This window comes from Rana temporaria, chromosome 10 (assembly GCF_905171775.1).
Source record: "Rana temporaria chromosome 10, aRanTem1.1, whole genome shotgun sequence".
Taxonomy (NCBI): Eukaryota; Metazoa; Chordata; class Amphibia; order Anura; family Ranidae; genus Rana; species Rana temporaria.
Window position 1 is genome coordinate 74,211,643 of NC_053498.1, and position 20,767 is coordinate 74,232,409.

Sequence of the window (20,767 nt, forward strand, 5' to 3'; positions counted from 1 at the left end):
TCTGTTCTGCAGTGGTTACTGGGCTGCTTTCAAACTAATCCGCAAATGTAAAGCAGCGCACCTGCGGGTTACCTGCACTGAGCCATAGACTTCTGTTATTATCTGGGAGTTTGGTGAGCTTTCTGAAAGTGCACCAAACCTGCAGAATATAATAGAAGTCTATTGCAAAGTGCAGAAAAGCCAAAAGGTACACTGCATTGCACCCGCGGTGCGGGTAAACCACATTGCGTCAGTGTAAAAGCAACAATGGGCCCTTTTCACACGGTCAGTCCGACCCAATTGGACCCTCCATTTCCCCCTTGTTATACATTTACAGGGATGGAGGCCTGTGGTAGTGTCTATCACATGCCTCATTCAAAGTCCCAACCCTATTCCCCCCTTTTTAATAGGAGTGGCAGATGTAAACCAACTTGTGTCCTACCTCCAAACTGATCAGGCTGTGTCTGTGCCCGCTCTGCATATGCAAAACGGACACAGACCTGCCATCCGCCCGCTCCGCTGATTGAGGCCCGCGACCGGTTACCAAGTCGCTTAAGTGGCCCTCTCGCTTCAAAAGGTTGGGCACCCCTGCTGTAGTGGGTGGACCTGCTGTGTACCTCCCCCACAGCTCTCCTTTCTAGAGAATATCATAAATTTTACATGGTTAACATAAAGTGGATTCATATCCTTTGTGGATATTGAGGAATATTAAAAAAAAAAAATATTTAGTTTTTGTGGCCAGAGTTCAGCTTTAAAATTCACTCACACATCAACAATTTAAAATGGTTATTTTTCACAGTTTACCAGAGAAGACTATAATAATTATTAATAATTTTAAACATGCTTCTATTATCTATGACTATATTTATAAAAATGGATGCATTCCTTCTCTATTAGGATTTGGTTTGACACGCAGGCGGGACGGGATGGGTGGGATGGGAGGGAATTACCTGCTGGGCCTTACGAGAGGCATGAGACTTAGCAGGAAGGGGAGGTGGGGAGGAAGAAACAGTGGAGGAGGGAACAGATGCAAATTCTTGATACCAGTCTGTCAGAGGAGGAGGAATAAGTGCAGAGTGACCCTCGTTAATCTGTGAATTCACCTGATGTTGTGGGAAAGAGAAAGTAAGCAGTAAAAAAGCACATGAGAATGAAGCAGAAAGAAAAAAAATAAATGAAACAAATAAAAATAGTAGCGTCACCTATAACAGTCGTATCAAGAAGATAAGGTATTACATATCAGACAACTATTTGTTATAGCTATGGAATTCAACCAAATAGCTCTGCCTTATCAACCACAGCTCTGTCTTATCCAAGAACACCTAATCGTTGTTGTGGACACTATGTTGTCCTGTACAGGGAAAAGTTTCCAAAACACAAATGTTCACATTGTATGACCATTCATGTTTAAGAAATGGGAAAGATAGGGGTGGTGAGCTGCAGACACCCATGATGCTGGGGTGACAGGGGTAAAACAACAGTGATCAGGTAAAGTTTTCTAATCGCTCTACTCTCGATTCCATATGATGAGTTTTAGATGGCCATTTCTGCATGTGCCCCACTGACTTTACATGTTTAAAGTAGTTAATGCCCCAAATGACGTTAATTCTAACAAAACACGTCGGGTGGAGTCCATGTCTGTGAGATACCACGCACACCAACTCTGTTGCCGGTCGATTGACTTCTAGGATGTCTTGGATCTATTAAATGCTTGTTTTATACAAGATTTCTGTAAGGCCCCGTACACACGACCGGATCGATCCGCTGGGATTGATCCGCGGATCAGTTCCAGCAGATAGATCTGGTCGTGTGTACGGCCTAACGGACATTTGTCCAGCCGGCGGTTTTTAAGCGGATAAAAATTTCTTAGCATGCCAAGATATCTATCCGCTTGAAACCTGTCCAGCGGACTTATCCGGTCGTCTGTACAGACTCACCGGATAAGTCCGTCCGATCCCATCCCATCCCTTGCATGCGTCGTAATGATTCGACACATGCGTGGAAGTATTTACCTTCCAGGGTCGCGCGCGTCGCCGCGTCGTCACCGCGGATGTATTCCGCGGGGATTTTGATCTGATGGTGTGTACAGCCATCAGATCAAAATCCGCCAGAGGATTTATCCGCTGGAAACGGTCCGGCGGACCGTTTCCAGCGGAAATCCTCTCGTGTGTACAAGGCCTAAGTGTTCAGCACGGATTTCTTTTAATAAACTGTCAAGCAGTTTTACACCATGTGTCTGTTTTAGGTTTCCCTACTAAGGAGTAAACTTTACTATCAGCCATGACAGTAACTGCCAACTGCAATATAATAGAGGAAGTTGGCTGGATCTTCTATACTTGCATATCACGCCTGTCTAGACTCTGGAGTATAGACCTCTGGTAAGGAGGCATGTTATATAAATATCTGTGGAGGTGCACTTAGGTGATCAAAAACGCACATCAATTACACTTACACTGTTATTGGATGTTCATCAAGGAATTCACCTGCACCATTTAGAACAGCCCTAGTTGTTCACACTTTATGGACACTAGTTTATTTAATATCTGTTTAACGCGTAAAATTTGTTTCACGTTTATCACGATTGGTCCTGTTGTGTTGTTGCCAGTAGCTTGCACTTTTATATTTAGTCTGTATACCTGCGTAATCATTTTTTATTTTTGTTTATGTTCAAAGGAGACCTGAAGAAGAAGTACAAAAATCTCTTCAAAGTTAACCATAGACTTGAGATGGCAGCCATCCAATCAGGATATCCTCAGCATGATGAAGAAACCATCTTATATCTATGGAGGCCCATAACCTAAATATTTAGTTGCTGTGGGAGCAATCAATCAGGCAGATTAGAAAACCTGACCCAGTCACTCTTGTTCTCCCAATGAGATTAGTGGTGGAAGCAGCACCAACCAGACATGGTTATCCCTTCACACTGCCATCTCCATTGACATGCCTAGCAGTAGCATCTAAGATGGTCAGCGTGTGGATGCAAGTTCGACTGTCCCTGGGAGCCTAAAGCTGGCAAGCCAATGGACTGATCCAAAAAACAAAAACAAACACTGAATGGATTGCCCTATCCACTCCCTGCAGTGCTATTGTATTCTGACAGTGGGACTCCTCTGTCAAAATACACTGATCAGCGCTGCAGCTGATTGGCTGCATGCCCTGATCAAACACTAACTTTCCAGCAGACCCAGTTTGGAAGAAGTCAATCACTAGATCAACGCCTCTCAAACGGGAAAGGCCACAGATGGATTGAAATTCAGCTGGTCCCTGCTGAACAGGGCTAATTTTAATCCATCCATGGCCAGCTTAAATCTGACCATCACAGTTTATCTTCTGATATACAATGAAGATTTGACTACACAATGTCAGGTAAACACCTGTTGAAATAGATTCTAAAGGCACAATGCAAAATCATAAATATAAGAGAAAATAAAGATAGCTTTATGGTAGTGAACCAACCTCCAGCGAGATGGAGGGAGAGGAGGAGGATGATGATGAAGAGCAGTGATGAACAGAAGAGGGATCTTCACAGGAATGAGCACTAGGGTTTGGTTTTGCATCAAAACCTTCAGAAGGAAGAGCACTATTGGTAGTGCCTGGCACCATGTTTCCCAGTATATCATGAAGTTGATCTAAGGTGATGTACTAAAGAAAATAATACATTGCACAGCTTTTTAGTAAGTCATGAACATCAGTCAACAGGCAAAATATGACTCCAAAAGATGAAATCGCGGTTAGCCAACAATCGATATATAGGGTAAAATGCAAACTAACCCAAGGCTGCACACGACTCTAATTTGCTGTTCCTCTCTGAAGGAACTGCTCAATCCAAAATTGCTGTCTTTAAAATTGTTTAAAGTGGAGGTCCGCCCCCAAAAAATAAAAAACACATACTGCAGCTGCTGGCTTTTAATAATAGGACACTTACCTGTTCTGGAGTCCAGCAATGTCGGCACCGCAGCTGTTGGGTGCTGCCGCGACCATTGCAGGTAAGGGAACGCGGCAGCCTTACGGGCCACAGCGCGGACTCCCGGAAGAGGGAAAAGGATACCTGTCAAAGACAGGTATCCTGTTCCCCCTCCCTCTGAAAGGTGCCAACTGTGGCAGCGAAGGGGGAGAGGAGACAAATGAGCGGAAGTTACACTTTTGGGCGCCAATTCTACAAGATAATAATTTCTCCTAAAATACAGCCTGAATCTCATCTCTTCTAAAACAAACAACTGAAATCAAAGTGTTTTTATTTTACGATTTAGCAGTTTACCCAACCCGACACAGACCCATGCACCAGACCTCAACAGCAACATGAGTTGTAGAGCAGGGAGACGTGCAACAATGAGCACATGCCGTGCACAGGTAACAGCCTTTTTTTTATTATTAGTATTCAGTTAATCTACTTGAATGGAATTGTTCCGGTCTTAGTTAATGAGGGAGAGATGCCCACCAGTAGCTTTCTGGCACCTCTGATCCATTCGCTGGCCCCCAGACACTTTATAAGTAAGCAAAACTCATTTACAGGCATCCAGAGGCCTGATAGCATACCACTGGTGCTTTATTAACTTTTAGATAAACTTGAGGCTTGTGCCAAGTCTTCGTTCTAAAACGTGTTCATTGAGGGCAGTTTTTCTTTACTTAAACCATTTTGGTATACTACAACTCTTATATGACAGATGATTTTTTTATTTGCTTGTTTTTAATATATGCACATCATAGTAAGTTTTGCTTAGAAGTACATTGTTCAGTTAGGCAGTTTTAGCTAGTCAGTTACCCATAATAATTATACAGGTTGGAAATGTATATTTCTACTAGCCATGTCCGGGTTCAATCATTTACTGGCCAGAAAGCCAGAAATAGCAGCTACAACATTTTTATATTAATAGTTTACATTTAAAGAATATCCAAGCCCAAGGACAAAATGTAATATATTGCAGCTTACCAGTACCGAGATGTGGTTGTTGCATGGTTTTTCCTTTTAATTTTTTTTGTAGGTAGAGAAAATAAATATTGATCCTGACAGAATTCCAGTGTCCTTGAAAATGTCTGTGTACTGAACCGATATCTAATGCCCTGTACACACGATCGGTTCGTCTGATGAAAACGGACCGATGGATTTTTTTCATCAGATATCCGATGAAGCAGACTTTGATCAGTCTTGCTTACACACCATCGGTTAAAAAAACGATTGTGTCCAACGCGGTGAAGTAAAACATAACAACATGCTGAGAAAAATGAAGTTTAATGCTTCCGAGCATGCGTCGACTTGATTCTGAGCATGCATGGATTTTTGACCGATGGATTTCCCTACAGACAATTGTTTTTTTAACCATAAGAAAAATTTAAAACAGGTTCTATTTTTTTTCACCGATGGGGAAAAAAAAAACGATGGAGCCCACACACGATCGGTTCGTCCAATTAAAACGGTCCATCGGTCCGTTTTCATCAGACGAACCGATCGCGTGTACAGGGCATTAGTGTTATCAGTCTTCCCAAAAATCTTCAGTGAACTAGAGAATACCTCCTCCTTAAATAGTAGAGATGAGGTGTTTGTAGTTCAAATCAGGAGAGCAGCCTTGGGTGATGAAACTACTTCTCCATAGATACAATACAGTGACTGAGCGTTTCCTAGGACACGTGTTTCTGGCAGGATCATCAGGTGAACATAGAAATTATATATATACATATAAGACGACCCCCTACTGGTAATAGCGATACCACTGTTAAGGACTGATAAGATGCAATATACGAGGATTCTTCAAAAAGTTTTGCAGTCATCTCCACCAGAGCGTGACAACTCTTATACTAAACTGCAAGGTCAGCCGGCATGCCAGACAGACTAGTCACATGACACTCTCAGACAAGACCAATTACTACTCCTCACTCTCTCACGGTTTCCAAATGAAAATATAAAAAAGTGTGGAAAATGTTTGAAGACCCCTCGTATTAAAGTTCTGTTCTTGGGTTCAGATCCACTTTAGATTACTCCTTATGGGATCCATATGGCTAAAGCTGAGGCACACGTTTCTGGGCCATTTTATTTCCTACCCCTTTTCTTTTGGTCAATTTCTTTATCCATCACGATAATACATTTATGGGGGGGTAGACAAAGAAACAGCGTAATGCCAACTGATTCCTAATGACTTTAAAGCAGTGTGGGCACAAGTGTTTGGTTTACTAGGTTAGATCATTTGTATGCTACTAATGTTAGAAAAGAGGAGAGAGCAAAAAGGATGAGCTCATCATTCTGCTGCTGCTCCTTCACTGTCCAAGCACAGGCTGGAGAAGGAGATGGCTAGGTTATACTGCTTAATTGCAAGTCACCAGGCTGGTTGTGCTGTCTGGAAAGACTTCTTTAAATCTCAGGGCAAAAATACAAATCTTTTGTCATTTAAAATGGCTCCTGTATATGTGGTTTGCCTGAGGTTCAGCTTTAAAGTGTTACTAAACCCACAACAGTAAAATTAGTCTGTATATGCAGTAAAGCAGGCTTGTGATACTCAATGTTGAACCTAAGGGGTTAGGCCTCTGCATTGTGCAAAAAGGCTGTTTGATACTGTCTACTCTGATCCTCCCTTTCTTCCACAGTCCCCAAACCATCTCATGATGGAAGAGAGCCTTGGGGGCAAGCTGCACATGCTCAGTTAGGTGTGTATTGCTAGAGTTGTTTTTTTCTTGGGAGAGTGCATGTGATCAGCGCAGGGCCAATCAGAACTGTCCAGACAGAGGGTCAGGAGTCCTCCTCCTACAGGCTCTAACCAGACACTGATATAAGTCATAAGAATGCTATATACTGCTGATGAGAAAAGGTTTTTAGCAGTTTATATTTACTAAAACTATTTCAATTCCATGTCCTGTGTACTGTGGGAGATCAGATATAGTGAATGCAGGACCTGGTTTAGTAACACTAAGTAGTTCTTTGGGTAACAAAGGTAATGTTCTGCTAACATCACCTAGCTCTTCTAAAAGTATACTACAACCACCAAATCTCAGCTTACTGAAAAATGTGTGTTTGCTATATAATGTACGGTTTCATTATACTAAATGAACTAGGACCATAGATTAAAGATTATCGGCAGCAGGCATCACAGATGTTAGTCATGGGCATACCTGGCAGGAGACATTGACAATGACAGGTTCTCTGAATATGTGAGCAGACTCCAAGTTGCATTTAGAGAACACCATTGTCACTTATTTTAGCATTTGTCACTCTATATGCCTATGACTCAAATGAAACCTGCCTTCATAATACCAATACAGCTCTCCTGAACAGGTGTGGACTTGCAGAATATCTGATTAAGACAAAAACAAAATAAAATGTACCTTTACAACAGGGGTGTCCAACCTGTGGCCCATGGGCCACATGCAGCCCAAGACGGCTATGAATACTGCCCAACACAAAATCGTAAACTTACTTAGAAATTTTTATTTATTTTTTATTTATTATTATTTGTATAAAAATGTGTTTACACTTAGCCTACACTATCCCACACTTCACAATCATGCCTTAGGGCTCTTTCACACGGAGCGGACCGTTTCTGGGTCCGCTCCGTGTGTCTCCGTCGGCTCAGCGGGGATCCCCGCTGAGCTGTCGGCGGATAGGGCGGTCCCCGCACACAGTGCAGGGACCGCCCTGTCTCAGCTCCGCTCTGCCCTATGGGGAACCTGATGCAGACGGACCGTCTGTCCGTCTGCATCAGTTCCGCTCCGCCGGACGGAAGAAAAATAGGGTTTTCTTCTGTCCGAAAACCGGATCCCGACGGACGCGGACGCTAGCGGATGCTCCATCCGCTAACGGACGCGATCCCATAGGGATGTATTACAAGTCCGTTAACGGACTTGTAATACACGGACGAGCGGAGCGGACGTCTGAAAGGGGCCTAATTCATGTCATCAGTTTTCGGCAGCACCTATATTTGTGAACTATTTTCCATGATGAAGCTCACAAAGGGCAAAATTAGAACCAAAACCTCTGATGAGCACCTTGAGAATTGATTCTACGTCCATCAAGCCAGATATTGATGCGTTGGATTATCAAAAACAGTGTTAAGGCTTCATTTCCATTTTACGTTTTTACAGCCACTTTTCTGAGCGTTTTTTGCAGCTTAAAAACGGCTCTCCATGTTAGTCTATGGCCTCATGCCCACCATGATGTTTTTGAGCTGTAGATGGCTGAGCCGTTTTTAAGCTGCAAAAAAAAAAAAAAAAAAAAGGACCAGTGCGTTCTGAAGCTCCAGAGTAGAGCTGTAAAAACGCCAGACGTTAAAAAACGCTCAAAAAAAATAAAAATAAACATGGACAGGCGTTTTTAAGCTGTAAAAAAGGCTAAAGAAAGTGGCTGTAAAAACGTCCATGGAAATGAAGCCTTAAAGCGGGGGTTCACCCTTAGAGGGCACTTTTCCCCCTTAGCTTCCTGCTCGTTATTACTAGGGGAATCGGCTATTTATTTTAAACTATGTGCAGTACTTACCCGTTTACGAGACGCATCCTCTCCGTCGCTTCCGGGTATGGGCTTCGGGAATGGGCGTTCCTTCTTGATTGACAGGTTTCCGAGAGGCTTCCGACGGTCGCATCCATCGCGTCACGATTTTCCGAAAGAAGCCGAACGTCGGTGCGCAGGCGCAGTATAGAGCCGCACCGACGTTCGGCTTCTTTCGGCTACGAGTGACGCGATGGATGCGACCGTCGGAAGCCTCTCGGAAGAATGTCAATCAAGAAGGAACGCCCGCTCCAGAAGACCCATACCCGGAAGCGACGGAAGAAGATGCAGCTCGAAAACGGGTAAGTACTGCACATATTTTAATATAAATAGCCGATTCCCCTAGACCGAACGAGCAGGAAGCTAAGGGGAGATTTTTTTTTTTTTTTTAAATGGGTGAACTCCCGCTTTAATATCACACTAGTTTTAGGTTGGCCTCTTTTACTTTTAGAATAAAAAATATCAAATGTTATTAGGTACATTATCCATATTAGTGATCGTTAATTTGTGATCTGCCCGACTTTTTCTGCTCATCAGCTAGCCTTATTTTATGTGTGGCCCAAGATAATTCCTCTTCTTCCAATGTGGCCCAGGAAAGTCAAAAGGTTGGACACCCCTGCTTTACAACCTCACATAGAATTATTAAAATAGTAAATGAGATATTGTACCTCCGAAAGAGGGTGAAACGAAAGAGTGGAAGATGAAGCATTGTACAGGCAGAGAGCATCAGCAAAGGACAGGTATTCCTAAAAGCAAGGGAGGAAGAGGAAAGCCAGGGAAAACAGAAACATGGATAACAAAACAAGCATGGCAGGAGGCAAAGGGCTAAAACTGGGCAATGCACCAAGCAGCCAACGTAAGCAGGAAGTAGGGATGCATCCATAGGAGTTATGGCCTGGGCTCATAATCTCATAATTTATTGCTCTATTAGGACATAAATGATGCAATAAATAGAACATATACATTATGTGTTAGGGTAGATATCCAGGCAATTTTCCATAGTAGGGAAGGGTTAATAAATCTGTCAGGTTTTAATTGCAGTCTGTGTCCTAATCTTGGGGAGATTTGACGCTCACTTTATGCCCAGTTGACACCAGATACAAAATTAGGGGAATGGGCGACATGACAGGAGGACAAAATATATTATATTAAGTGTCTAGTTTCCAAATCTTAGATATGAGAATACCAATTTGAAAGGGTCTCTTTTTTTCTGGATTAAAAAAATCTTATGGTACATTTTAATGCCTCCCATTGTTTTGATCCATTCTATTAAATTTGAGACATCATTTTGAGCATGGCCAATGCAGTAGCCAGAGTGGCAACTCATGTGCCTCATGGTCTAAATAAAAAGATTTAAGGACATTAATGATTCAAAGTTGAAGACATTATGGGGGTTATTTACAAAAAAACTGGAGAGTGCCAAATCTCCACAGAAACCAATCAGCTTCCAGTTTTATTGAACAAGCTACAATTAGACGCCGATTGGCTAGCAGGCACAGCTGCACCACATTCAGAGTGCACCAGTTTTAGTAAACCTGCTACTATGGGACAAGAAGTGTTGGAAACTGAGGGTACTAGGAGTAAAGTTAGCCATACATGGCTTGGGTTTTCTTTTTTTAAATCATTGGGCAGAATAAGAGAAAATTTGTTTGATTCCTCCATTTACGGCAACAGCGAGGAATATTTTCTACCAGCCATTGTATATGAGCAGCCACAGCACACCTGGCTGCTTAATATTTGAACAGCAACTGGATGTAGTATAGGATGTAGCCACAGTTTGACCAAATATTTTTCAACTGACTTAGTGGCTGCTGCCACCCCCCCCCCCCCCCCCCCCCAATTTTGTCAGATCCAGCATTAACTTGCTGAAATTTGGGCCATCTATGGTCACCCGTAACTCCATCCTGGAAAACTTTCAGGACAGCAAAGGAGAGTGTGTTAGAAATAAACAGGTCACCAATACAAAGTCCCCAGAACTGGCTATTATGTACCACCACAAATAGAAATACTAAATTCACTGTAGGCAACAACTTGGGCCTGGATATTGACAACGAGACCTTGATATGTGCCACCTTGTAGGAACTCTGGTGCTGAGGATGTATCTGAAATTCTCGCTCTCTGATACCTACAAAGAAAATACTTTTTAAACTTTAATGAAATACTGGTGGCCCCAATAGACCACAGAGAGATGTCTATATTTAAGGACCACTGATATTTTTTATTACTAGAATATTCATGTTGCCCTTCAAGTGACTGGCAGAAATAAAAGCCAAGTTTGCTTTGCTCCAGAAAGGGATCTCCATTACAGAAGCTGAATGGAATAATTCTGGTCCTCCCTTGCTTGCTTATATAACCCCACTGTTGTGGTGTTTTCTGTAAGAATCTGATAATGACCGCATCTACAATCTAATGAAAACATTTATAAATTAGGGTTTCCTTTAGACTGGAAATTTTAATTTTACAGCAATAACCTTTTGGGGGTTTATTCTGTCAACATTAATAAAAAAAAAAGATTAAAAAGTGCATGCCAGTATATAATGGACAACTTGTACATGCTTGCACATCTACTCTGGGAAGCATGGCCCAGAAAATCCCCATCTTAAGCCCACCCTTAACCCCATATGCCTCATGGATCCCAGAGCCACAGGTCAAAGCTCCTGGAGAGAAGATGCTATTCCAGATTGGAAAAGAATACGGCATCATTAATCAAGAGATCCCTGCAGCGCCCCACTGGGCTTTCTAAGAGAATCAGTCCCTAGTCCTAGTTCTTGCCAAGCTCTAAAGGGGAAATCATCACATAAGCAGGAAGATACTGAAGGATACAAAAGCAGGACAACACAATTACGAGTGATTTTTCCATCAAAGATTAAAAGTGATCCAATCTATTCCCCACCAAAGAAAATGCGAAAACTGAGCAGCCAGTAGGGATCTCTTTAAGTTTTGTGGACAAGGGTGGTTCCTGTCAGTTGGCAGAAGCTACTCACTCTCCTGTGCTGCCCTGGAAGGAAGGTAACAAGAACACTGCACATGCAACACTGAATTACAATGCCTTGAAATTTTCTACATTTAGTCATGTTACAAACGTAAATGTATTTTATTGGGATTTTATGTGATAGACCAACACAAAGTGGCACATAATTGTGAAGTGGAAGGAAAATGATAAATTGCCTTCAGGAGTCACCCAATTAGTAAATGGAGTCCACCTGTCTCTAATGTAATCTCAGTATACATACAGCTGTCCTGTGAAGCCCTCAGAGTTTTATTAGAGAATCTTAGTGAACAAACAGAATCATGAAGGCCAAGGAACACACCAGACAGGTCAGGGATAAAGTTGTGGAAAAGTTTAAAGCAAGGTTAAGTTATAAAAATATATCCCAAGCTTTACATCTCCCGGAGCACTGTTCAATCGATCATCCCAAAATGGAAAATGTATGGTAATTCTTGAGGAGCTGCAGAGATCCACAGCTCAGGTGGGAGCATCTTTCCACAGGACAACTATTAGTCGTGCACTCCACAAATCTGGCATTTATTTATGAAAGAGTGGCAAGAGGAAAGCCTTAAGAAGTCCAGTTTGCGAGATTCCATGTGGGGGACACTGCACATCACCCTGAATACACAATCCCCACTGTGAAACATGGTGGTGGCAGCATCATGTTGTGGGGATGCTTTTCTTCAGCAGGGACAGGGAAGCTGGTCAGAGCTGAAAGGAAGATGGATGGAGCCAAATACAGGTCAATCTTAGAAGAAAACCTGCAAGAGAATTGAGACTGGGGCGGAGGTTCACCTTCCCGCAGGACAGCGACCCTAAACATACAGACAGAGCTACAGTGCAGCATATTCATGTGTTGGGAATGGCCCAGTCAAAGTCCAGACCTAAATCCAATTGAGAATATGTGGCAAGACTTGAAAATTGCTGTTGACGGAGCTCTCCATCCAATCTGACAGAGCTTGATCTGTTTTGCAAAGAAGTAAAGGGCAAAAATGTCACCCTCTAGATGTGCAAAGCTGGTAGATACATCTCCAAAAAAAGACTTGCAGCGAAAGGTGGTTTCGTATTGACTCAGGGGGGCTGAATACAAATGCACGCCACACTTTTCAGATATGAATTTGTAAAAAAAATTGATAACCATTTATAATTTTTTTTCCACTTCATAATTATGTGCCACTTTGTGTTGGTATATCACATCAAATCCTAATAAAATACATTTATGTTTTTGGTTGTAACATGACAAAATGTGAAAAATTTCAAAGGGTATAAATACTTTTTCAAGGCCCTGTAAACCGGAGTAAATGTAGTGTTATATGTGTGTAAAATGTATCATATTTTGTGCTAGTCTACAGTATAAATAATTATAGAGAAGGAAGGCATCATCTGGTTCTTTTCAAGATGTGTGGTTAACGGTCAGCATTTTTTTAGGATTATTGTAAAAGCTGGTGTGATCATTACCTCCCTGAGAGCAGATGACCCAGTGGAAAAACCCCGTTGCCTTGTCAGGGTTTGATATCTTCTCTCCAGTTGAACCAGCTTTTCCTTTTCCTGTTATAACACAAGGGGATTAAACAAAGCATGACTCATACCGAAAATCCATAAAAAATATTGTGGGAAAAATTTTAGATAACAGTTATTTACAGCAACATTAGTATCATAACAACCATTAAATAATTTTAGAGAAATGGCCACATTTTTCCTTAAAGGGTCACTAAAGGAAAAAAATGTTTTGCCTAAAATTAATGTCTGCAAGGTAGACAGACAGAATAGTGTAATGATTCTGTTAAAAAACGAGTAAATACCTATTAAATTCCTTCATCTATATCACCTCCGGCGTTCTAGTTTCTGTTCTCTCATTCACTTCCTGGTTTGCATCGCTCGTTCATGTAAGAACTACATTTCCCAGTATGCATTGCGGCATTCTCAGTAATTCACACCTCCTTGAAGTCTCTAACATGTAGAGAGCGTCCTGCCGCACAGATGTAGTTCCCAGGAGGGGGTGAGCACGTTACTGACCACCGCTGTAAAGCCTTCCTTCACAGTGGTGAGTAACAATCAGACAAGCAGGAAGTGAACAGAACAGAGAAGAAATAGAGCAACTTCTGAGCAAAAAAACGAACAATGAGGAAGTGAAAAGAGGAATGTCTGCAGGTAAAGGATGCTTATTATGAAAAAATATGTTTTCCTTTACAACCCCTTTAAGCTTCTCACCTCCTTTCCAAATATATTAAAACCAAAGTAAAACAATGTCAATACCATCCACCATTCTGCAATAAAAATAATGTTGTGCACTTTGTCTATATTTTACCTTGTGTAGCTGTACTAAAGTGGCACTTCTTTCCTGACCAAGACGTTCAGCATCCTGTGCAGACTGAAATCTAATTTGATTGGCTTGCAGCTCCAGTGCAGCTAGACGTTCCTATTAAAACAAACATAAAACATTCTTATAGTCACTTACCTTTAAACATTAGGAGTTTTATGCAGCCTCAGTTACTTAATGATGAAACATTTGAAACTGGTCTGTAAAAAACTTTTGATATCACTTAAGCTTTCCATTAAGAAATACCATTTTATGAGTTTGTGTCCTGCTGGTAGAGCTCACTACAACATTAAAGTGGAGGTCCACCCAAAAAAAAAAAAAAAAAATAGCCAAAAAGGCTACAAAACACTAAGGGGCAGATTCACGTAGAAATCTGTTACGCTGCGGCGGCGTAACGTATCCCATTTACGTTACACCGCCGCAGGTTTACAGCGTAAGTGCCTGATTCACAAAGCACTTACCTGTAAACTTGCGGCGGCGTAGCGTAAATCTGCTCGGCGCAAGCCCGCCTAATTCAAATGGGGCGGGCACCATTTAAATTAGGCGCGTTCCTGCGCCGAACGTACTGCGCATGCTCTGTCCCTAACATTTCCCGACGTGCATTGCGCTAAATGACGTCGCAAGGACGTCATTGGTTTTGACGTTAACGTAAATGGCGTCCAGCGCCATTCACGGATGACTTACGCAAACGACATGAAATTAAAAATTTCGATGCGGGAACGACGGCCATACTTAACATTGGCTAGGCCACCTTGAGGGCACCCTTAGTTTTACGCCGCGTATCTCTACGGAAACAAGGTAAATTTAGAGCGACGGGCAAAGCGGACGTTCGTGAATCGGCGTAACTAGTCATTTGCATATTCTACGCTGACCGCAATGGAATCGCCACATAGCGGCCGGCCTAGAATTGCAGCCTAAGATCCGACGGTGCAAGTCAATTACACCTGTCGGATCTTAGGGCTATCTATGCGTAACCTGATTCTATGAATCAGACGCATAGATACGACAATCGTATCTCTTTTGTGAATCTAGCCCTAGATTTTTTTTTTCCCCCATACTTACCAGAATGGCTGTTACTATGCAGATCTCCTAATCTGCCTCTTCCTTGTCCGCGGTGGTTCTTCTTTCTTCTCCTCGTCGCGCTGCCTCCTGGGAAATGGGGAGCGGAGTCTTCTGGGACCTTGTGTGTGTGTGTGTGTGTGTCTGAGGAGACATCCGCCCATTCACATAGCGCCGCTCGGCTCGCGCATGGGCAGTAGGGTATCGGGCAGGGAAGCCACAATGCTTCACTTCCCGATTCCCTCACAGAGGATCGGCTTCGGCTGCCGACATCGTGGGCACCCTGGACAGGTAAATGTCCTTAAAAAAAAAAAAAAAAAACACTAGCTGCTGACTTTTAATAAGTCGGACCGCCGCTTTAATTCTATATACAAACACTCTTACCTTTCTATGAGCAATTCTCTTTTGGCACTCTCCCTTGTTCTGCATTAGTTGCTGATTTGCCGTTTCTCTCTCTTCTTCCAAACGGCTCTCATTCTCCAGCTGCTGGAACTCCAGATCTTCAAATAGCTTCATCTGGGATTCTAGACGCTCAGATTCCTGAATGAAGTCACAGTAACATTTGACATCATTGAAGAGAAGACAATACCCTGCACTACATAACAAATAAACAGACCAATGTGAGGACATCAAAGCAGATACTGAATAGACAAGTAAAAAAAATAAACAAACAAAATAATTTTAAGAGCTATAAAAGCGTAACAAGTCAAATCAGTCTGAACAAAAAAGTCACAAAAACACCAATTAGCCCCGAAAACATCCCACAAGCAACAACAGAAAACAGATATATATTTGGCAAGAATTTGAAATTGCTGCCACCACAAAGAAATGTACCATCTGTAGTACAAGGTGGATGTTGTGCCCGTTTAATGAGATATATGCAAAAGTGATTAAAATGCACAATACATAAAAGCAGAGCAGATATATCACAATATAGTTTTAAGTTTGATTTAGGTTTGTTTGTGTACCCAATTCCACACAAACCTTTTAATTTGCGGGTTTCCAATAGAAGTCAATTTTGTATACTTAATAAAAAAAAAAATTCACCACAAGCAAAACAGCCATCCTTGTATTTAACCGTATAAAACTAGGCACCAACATTTATATGGGAAAAATGCTCAAAGCCTCATATGCAAGTAACCAGAACAATGTACAATGTTCCACGATGAGTTAACCTCTTGAATCAAAATTTCAAATCAAATTTGCACCAAATACCCTTCCTATACTGAAGTATAGACTTTTTTTTTTCTTTACCAATATTATGCTGATTAGTTTTCAAATTCATTTTGCAAAGTTCAGGGGGTTCAGAGGATATGATCAGTGTTTTGGTTTTATAGGTAATTATTATATATTTCTATTACACACCCAATTATGTTGGTCTAATTATGGTCTAGAAAAAAAAAAAAAAAAGACTAGTTTAAATTATGGCTGGTACAAATGTAACTGTACACAAGTAAGATAAGCAATAACCAAAGTAGTTTGTCATTTTTAGGTTAGTCAGTGTTAGCAGTAGGTATCAGTCAACATACACATGCACTTACTCCTACTGGATGAACCTCAACCATAGGTAGGTGTGGTAGAGAGTGTGTACAAACAGGAGTGCAGAGCTCACAACATGGCTACCAGGGCTGAACATGGCAGTGTTGGCAGCAAAAGAAACCAGAACGACTAACTGAAGACATATTATTTATAAAAGACTGTCACTGGAAAGAAGGGATGGGGACAAGCTGTTGAGATGTAAATTGCAGGCCCCTAGATGTACTTATACTGGCTGCAGACTCCCAAAACCTCCTGTCAAGGCCAAATTTAAGGCTTTTTCTGTTATTATCAAAGCATGCTCAACCCTTCCCATCTCCTCTGCTTTTCAAGGCTGTCCATCATAGAGATAGGTCAGCGGGAATGTAAAGGGACGGGACTTCACAGCAAGCATCTGCACCAATGGAAAGTGTCAGACTTTTCCTTAGCATTTGCCAGAGCTCACTCGGCATACTTCAAGATCAACTATAAATCCGTCAATGATGATATTTACAACTACAAGTTTTGTCCAGTCCAAAAGTGAACAATAAAATGGCAGGTTTTAAACTTCCTGATCTATCGATTAACTTGTGTACAAGTAGCCTGTCAGGTTTTTCCCAATCAATCAGTGCCACCAGCTACAGCTGGCAGCACGGATTAGTGTGTTCTGACAGAAGGAAGTCTCCCTGCTGTCAGAAAACAATAGCTTAATGGGAGGGATTCCCCCATCCACCTCAAATATGTGGATGGAGCAATCATTAAAAAAATCATTTATATTGAACCAGTGGGTTGAACAAACAAAAAAAAAAAAATTCACTACATCTAAAAGGAAATCCAAATTCTAACTTTTGGTTAGCAACCATTTATAGTTTTAAGCATTAACATTTTTAAGAAATGTTCATCTCAAAGTTTAATCAAATAGCACTGGATTGGATGAAAAAAAAAATCATTAATTCTAGGAACAGTCTTTGCTGTACTATTTAACAAAAGGAGTTAAAAAATGGCTCTGGTAAAAAATGCTCCAGTGTAATGGTGCCAATTTTTTTTATTTTAAATGCAACTGATCAGCTGGAAAGATATTTTAATGAAGGTTCTATTATGATAATATACATTTTATTTTTTGTCACTAAGTTTGATAAGTTTATTTTCTCATTCAACACTATGTAGTAGTTTTTTTAGGTGCCCTGGAGCATTTTTTTCTGCTGCTCAGAAGGTGATGCCAAATCTGAATCTAGTTTAAAACATGCATGCTTGCAAGCAATTAAAGTGAGAAATAATATGCACAAGAGTAAGTAATTATGATCATATAGGATAGAGAGTGATGACTTGGAATATGCACATACAGATGAACTGAAAGCAATGACTACCAGAGTCAGAAGAGTAAAGAAAATTATACAGAGGGTGTACAGGTACAAGCAACAAAAAACATGCACAGTGCACAATACAACACATAGTACAGACATATAGCCAAGCTGAATGATAGGAAGCAAGGCATTTGAATAAAGAATGAAGATAGGAGGCAGAAAGTTGTGCCAGATAGGGCCCACTATTGATTGGCACACTGACCCTTGTAAGCTGGCACTGCACCTGCTCCCTTAGAGCTTCGGGGCAATTATGGAGTTGCCTCTGCAAATCATGATGTGAAAGCTGAACACTCTGCATTTCCATCCTCTGCTGCTCCAGCTTCTCTCGCATCTTAATCCCGTGGGCATATCCAAAAGACAAAATGGGGAACAGGACACTGCACTAAAACCTCAGCCATGCGCAGGCAGAATAAGACAGATATAATAAGAGGGTTAGAAAAGGAGAAGTGAGAAATGGAAGACTATAGAAAAGAATTAAAAGATGTAAGTAGGAACACAATATCAAAAAAACAGAAAAGGAAGAAAAAGAGAAAGAAGAGGAGAAAGATTAGATCAGAAGACAGCAGGGGTGTTGGTACAGGATTAACTCATTAAACAATCTCAGCTTCACTGCCAGAGGGAACTGCAACCGACGCTAAACATGAAAACAGAACCTTTGCACTATGATCACAAAAATGCTGCACATAAGTCATCTAGAAACATTTATTGTCCATTCTAGTTTTATTTTACAGCACCTTTATGCAACGCAGGTAAATAGTCACTGTGCATATACTTTCTGTCTCATTAAAACACCATTCCCAAGCAGAACTTAAGTACATTTATGAACAAAATTCTAAAAAAGAATAAAAGATTGTAAGTGTGTGACATGAAATAAATAGGACAATACTTTTACTATATTTACAGGTGTTGAAACATCAAGGGGTTGTAAAGGTAAAAAAAAAAAAATGTTTCCTAAATAGCTTCCTTTACCTTAGTGCAGTCCTCCTTCACTTACCTCATCCTTCGATTTAGCTTTTAAATGTCCTTATTTCTTCTGAGAAATCCTCACTTCCTGTTTTTCTGTCTAACTCCACACAGTAATGTGAGGCTTTCTCCCTGGTGTGGAGTGTCGTGCTCGACCCCTCCCTTGAGGGGGGAGGGGCTAACAGGAGAGTCAGGACGCCCACTAACACAGCTCCTTTATCTGCCACGTAGAGAGTGTCCCGACTCTCCTGCTCGCCCCCTCTCCCCTCAAGGGAGGGGGCGAGCACGACACTCCACACCAGGGAGAAAGCATTGCATTACTGTGTGGAGTTACAGAACAGGAAGTGAGTATTTCTCAGAAGAAAGAAGGACATTTAAAAAGCAAAATCGAAGGATGAGGCAAGTGAAGAAGGACTGCACTAAGGTAAAGGAAGCTATTTAGGAAAACATTTTTTTTTACCTTTACAACCCCTTTAAAGCGGGGGGTTCAGCCAAAAATAAATTTTTAACCTTATATTCAGGCGAGTTGTTAGAAGCACAATCGGGTGTTTTTTTTTTTAAATCATTGCCGTACATACCGTTTTAGAGATATATGTTCTCTGCGGCTTCCGGGTATAATCTCCGGGACTGGGCGTTCCTAATTGACTGACATGCTTCCGACCGTCGCATACAGCGCGTTGCCGAAAGAAGCTGGACTGCGAGTCGGCTCAATAAGGCGCCTGCGCACCGACGTTCGGCTTCTTTCGGCAACTCGTGACGCGCTGTATGCGACGGTCGGAAGCCTGTCAATCAATTAGGAACGCCCAGTCCCGCAGATTATACCCGGAAGCCGCAGAGAACATATATCTAAAACGGTATGTACGGCAATGATTTAAAAAAAAAAAAAAAAAAAACACCCGATTGTGCTTCTAACAACTCGCCTGAATCTAAGGTTATAAAATAAAAAATTTGGGGTGAACCCCCGCTTTAAGGTTTGCATAATAATGCAGTTTTGTGCTCATCTGAAACTCGCTACTAGATAGAAGTGGCAGTGTGTAAGCTGAACAATGTAGTACAGGTACACTTTAAATTATGCTTCTCAGTTTCATAAAATCACTTCTGTAATTAATAGTCTGTTTTCAATGACATTGGCATGCATTAGATTAGAGGTTAGTAGAATTAGACTTTTAGGACACCTATACCGTATACAAAAATATACATTTTTACAATATATTTTTGCAAACTATTACAAGACTAATGAGTCTGACTACGAGAAAAGCTGTATTACAGCTGTATTTTTTTTTTTTTAAAGGACAACTAAACTGATAGCAACCAGCAGATATTTGTTTTATTTTTATTATTATTCAGGAATAGGTAACATACCTGGTGACCACAGACAAGAGCATTTTCCCCACATTTGTAAGGGATTATTAGGTGTGCAGTGCATTTTATTGTGCTTACAAACACATGCACAACAATGGCAAAATGCATAAAATCAATGTAAACCCAAGAACTCTGGCTGCGAGTTTGAAAGCACATAGGGTACTTATGCAGCCACTACATTTGTGGACCAGAAAAAACAGTTCCCAAACCTTCCAAAGTGCACCAATTTAAAATGACCAAATTTCTGCAGAACCTATTGGTATAACTAAGTAGTAACAATGATAATGTAGTAAATTAAAGCTATGTACTGTACAAACTTCTGTTACACTTTTGGGAATACAGCAGTGTGTAGATTCCCAGGGTCTCTAACAAGGAGGTTTAAATGCCAGTGGTACAGACAGTTTACTGCCATACACAGCACTTATTGTGGTGTGTTCAGAGCCATTTATTCAGAACAGTAGATAAGTACATTAGGCACCAATTGGCCCACCTGGCAGAGAACCATAAAGCACATGCCATGCATTGTAATGGGCTGCATTAAAAAAAAATGCTGAAAAGGTCAAAATTAATTGTGCTGCCCTAATGCAACATAAGAAATATCAAACTTCAACATATGTTCAGTAGCAGAACGCATGTTTCTCTCTGAAATGGTCCTTTAAAGTGGTTTCAAAGGCTGAAGGTTATTTTTACCTTCACGGTTTTCTATGCATGAAGGTAAAAAAAACCTTCTGTGTGCAGCTCCCCTGAAA

At 41.2% G+C, this 20,767-nt stretch overlaps 1 protein-coding gene across 15 annotated transcripts in view; it reads right to left on the reverse strand.

Moving 5' to 3' along the window:
- The window catches only part of PHLDB1 (pleckstrin homology like domain family B member 1), a 185,872-nt gene that overhangs the window by 33,752 nt on the left and 131,353 nt on the right, over positions 1-20,767 (reverse strand). For 9 of the 15 annotated variants that reach the window (XM_040325487.1, XM_040325476.1, XM_040325480.1 and 6 more), the window contains exons 10-16: positions 17,896-18,024; positions 15,199-15,354; positions 13,744-13,854; positions 12,894-12,983; positions 9,115-9,192; positions 3,436-3,621; positions 930-1,082 (exon numbers count right to left, since the gene is read on the reverse strand). In XM_040325487.1, the coding sequence (XP_040181421.1) occupies positions 930-1,082; positions 3,436-3,621; positions 9,115-9,192; positions 12,894-12,983; positions 13,744-13,854; positions 15,199-15,354; positions 17,896-18,024 (903 nt within the window). The remainder of the gene's footprint in view (positions 1-929; positions 1,083-3,435; positions 3,622-9,114; positions 9,193-12,893; positions 12,984-13,743; positions 13,855-15,198; positions 15,355-17,895; positions 18,025-20,767) is intronic. The other 6 variants (XM_040325483.1, XM_040325488.1, XM_040325489.1 and 3 more) reach the window with 4 other exon arrangements.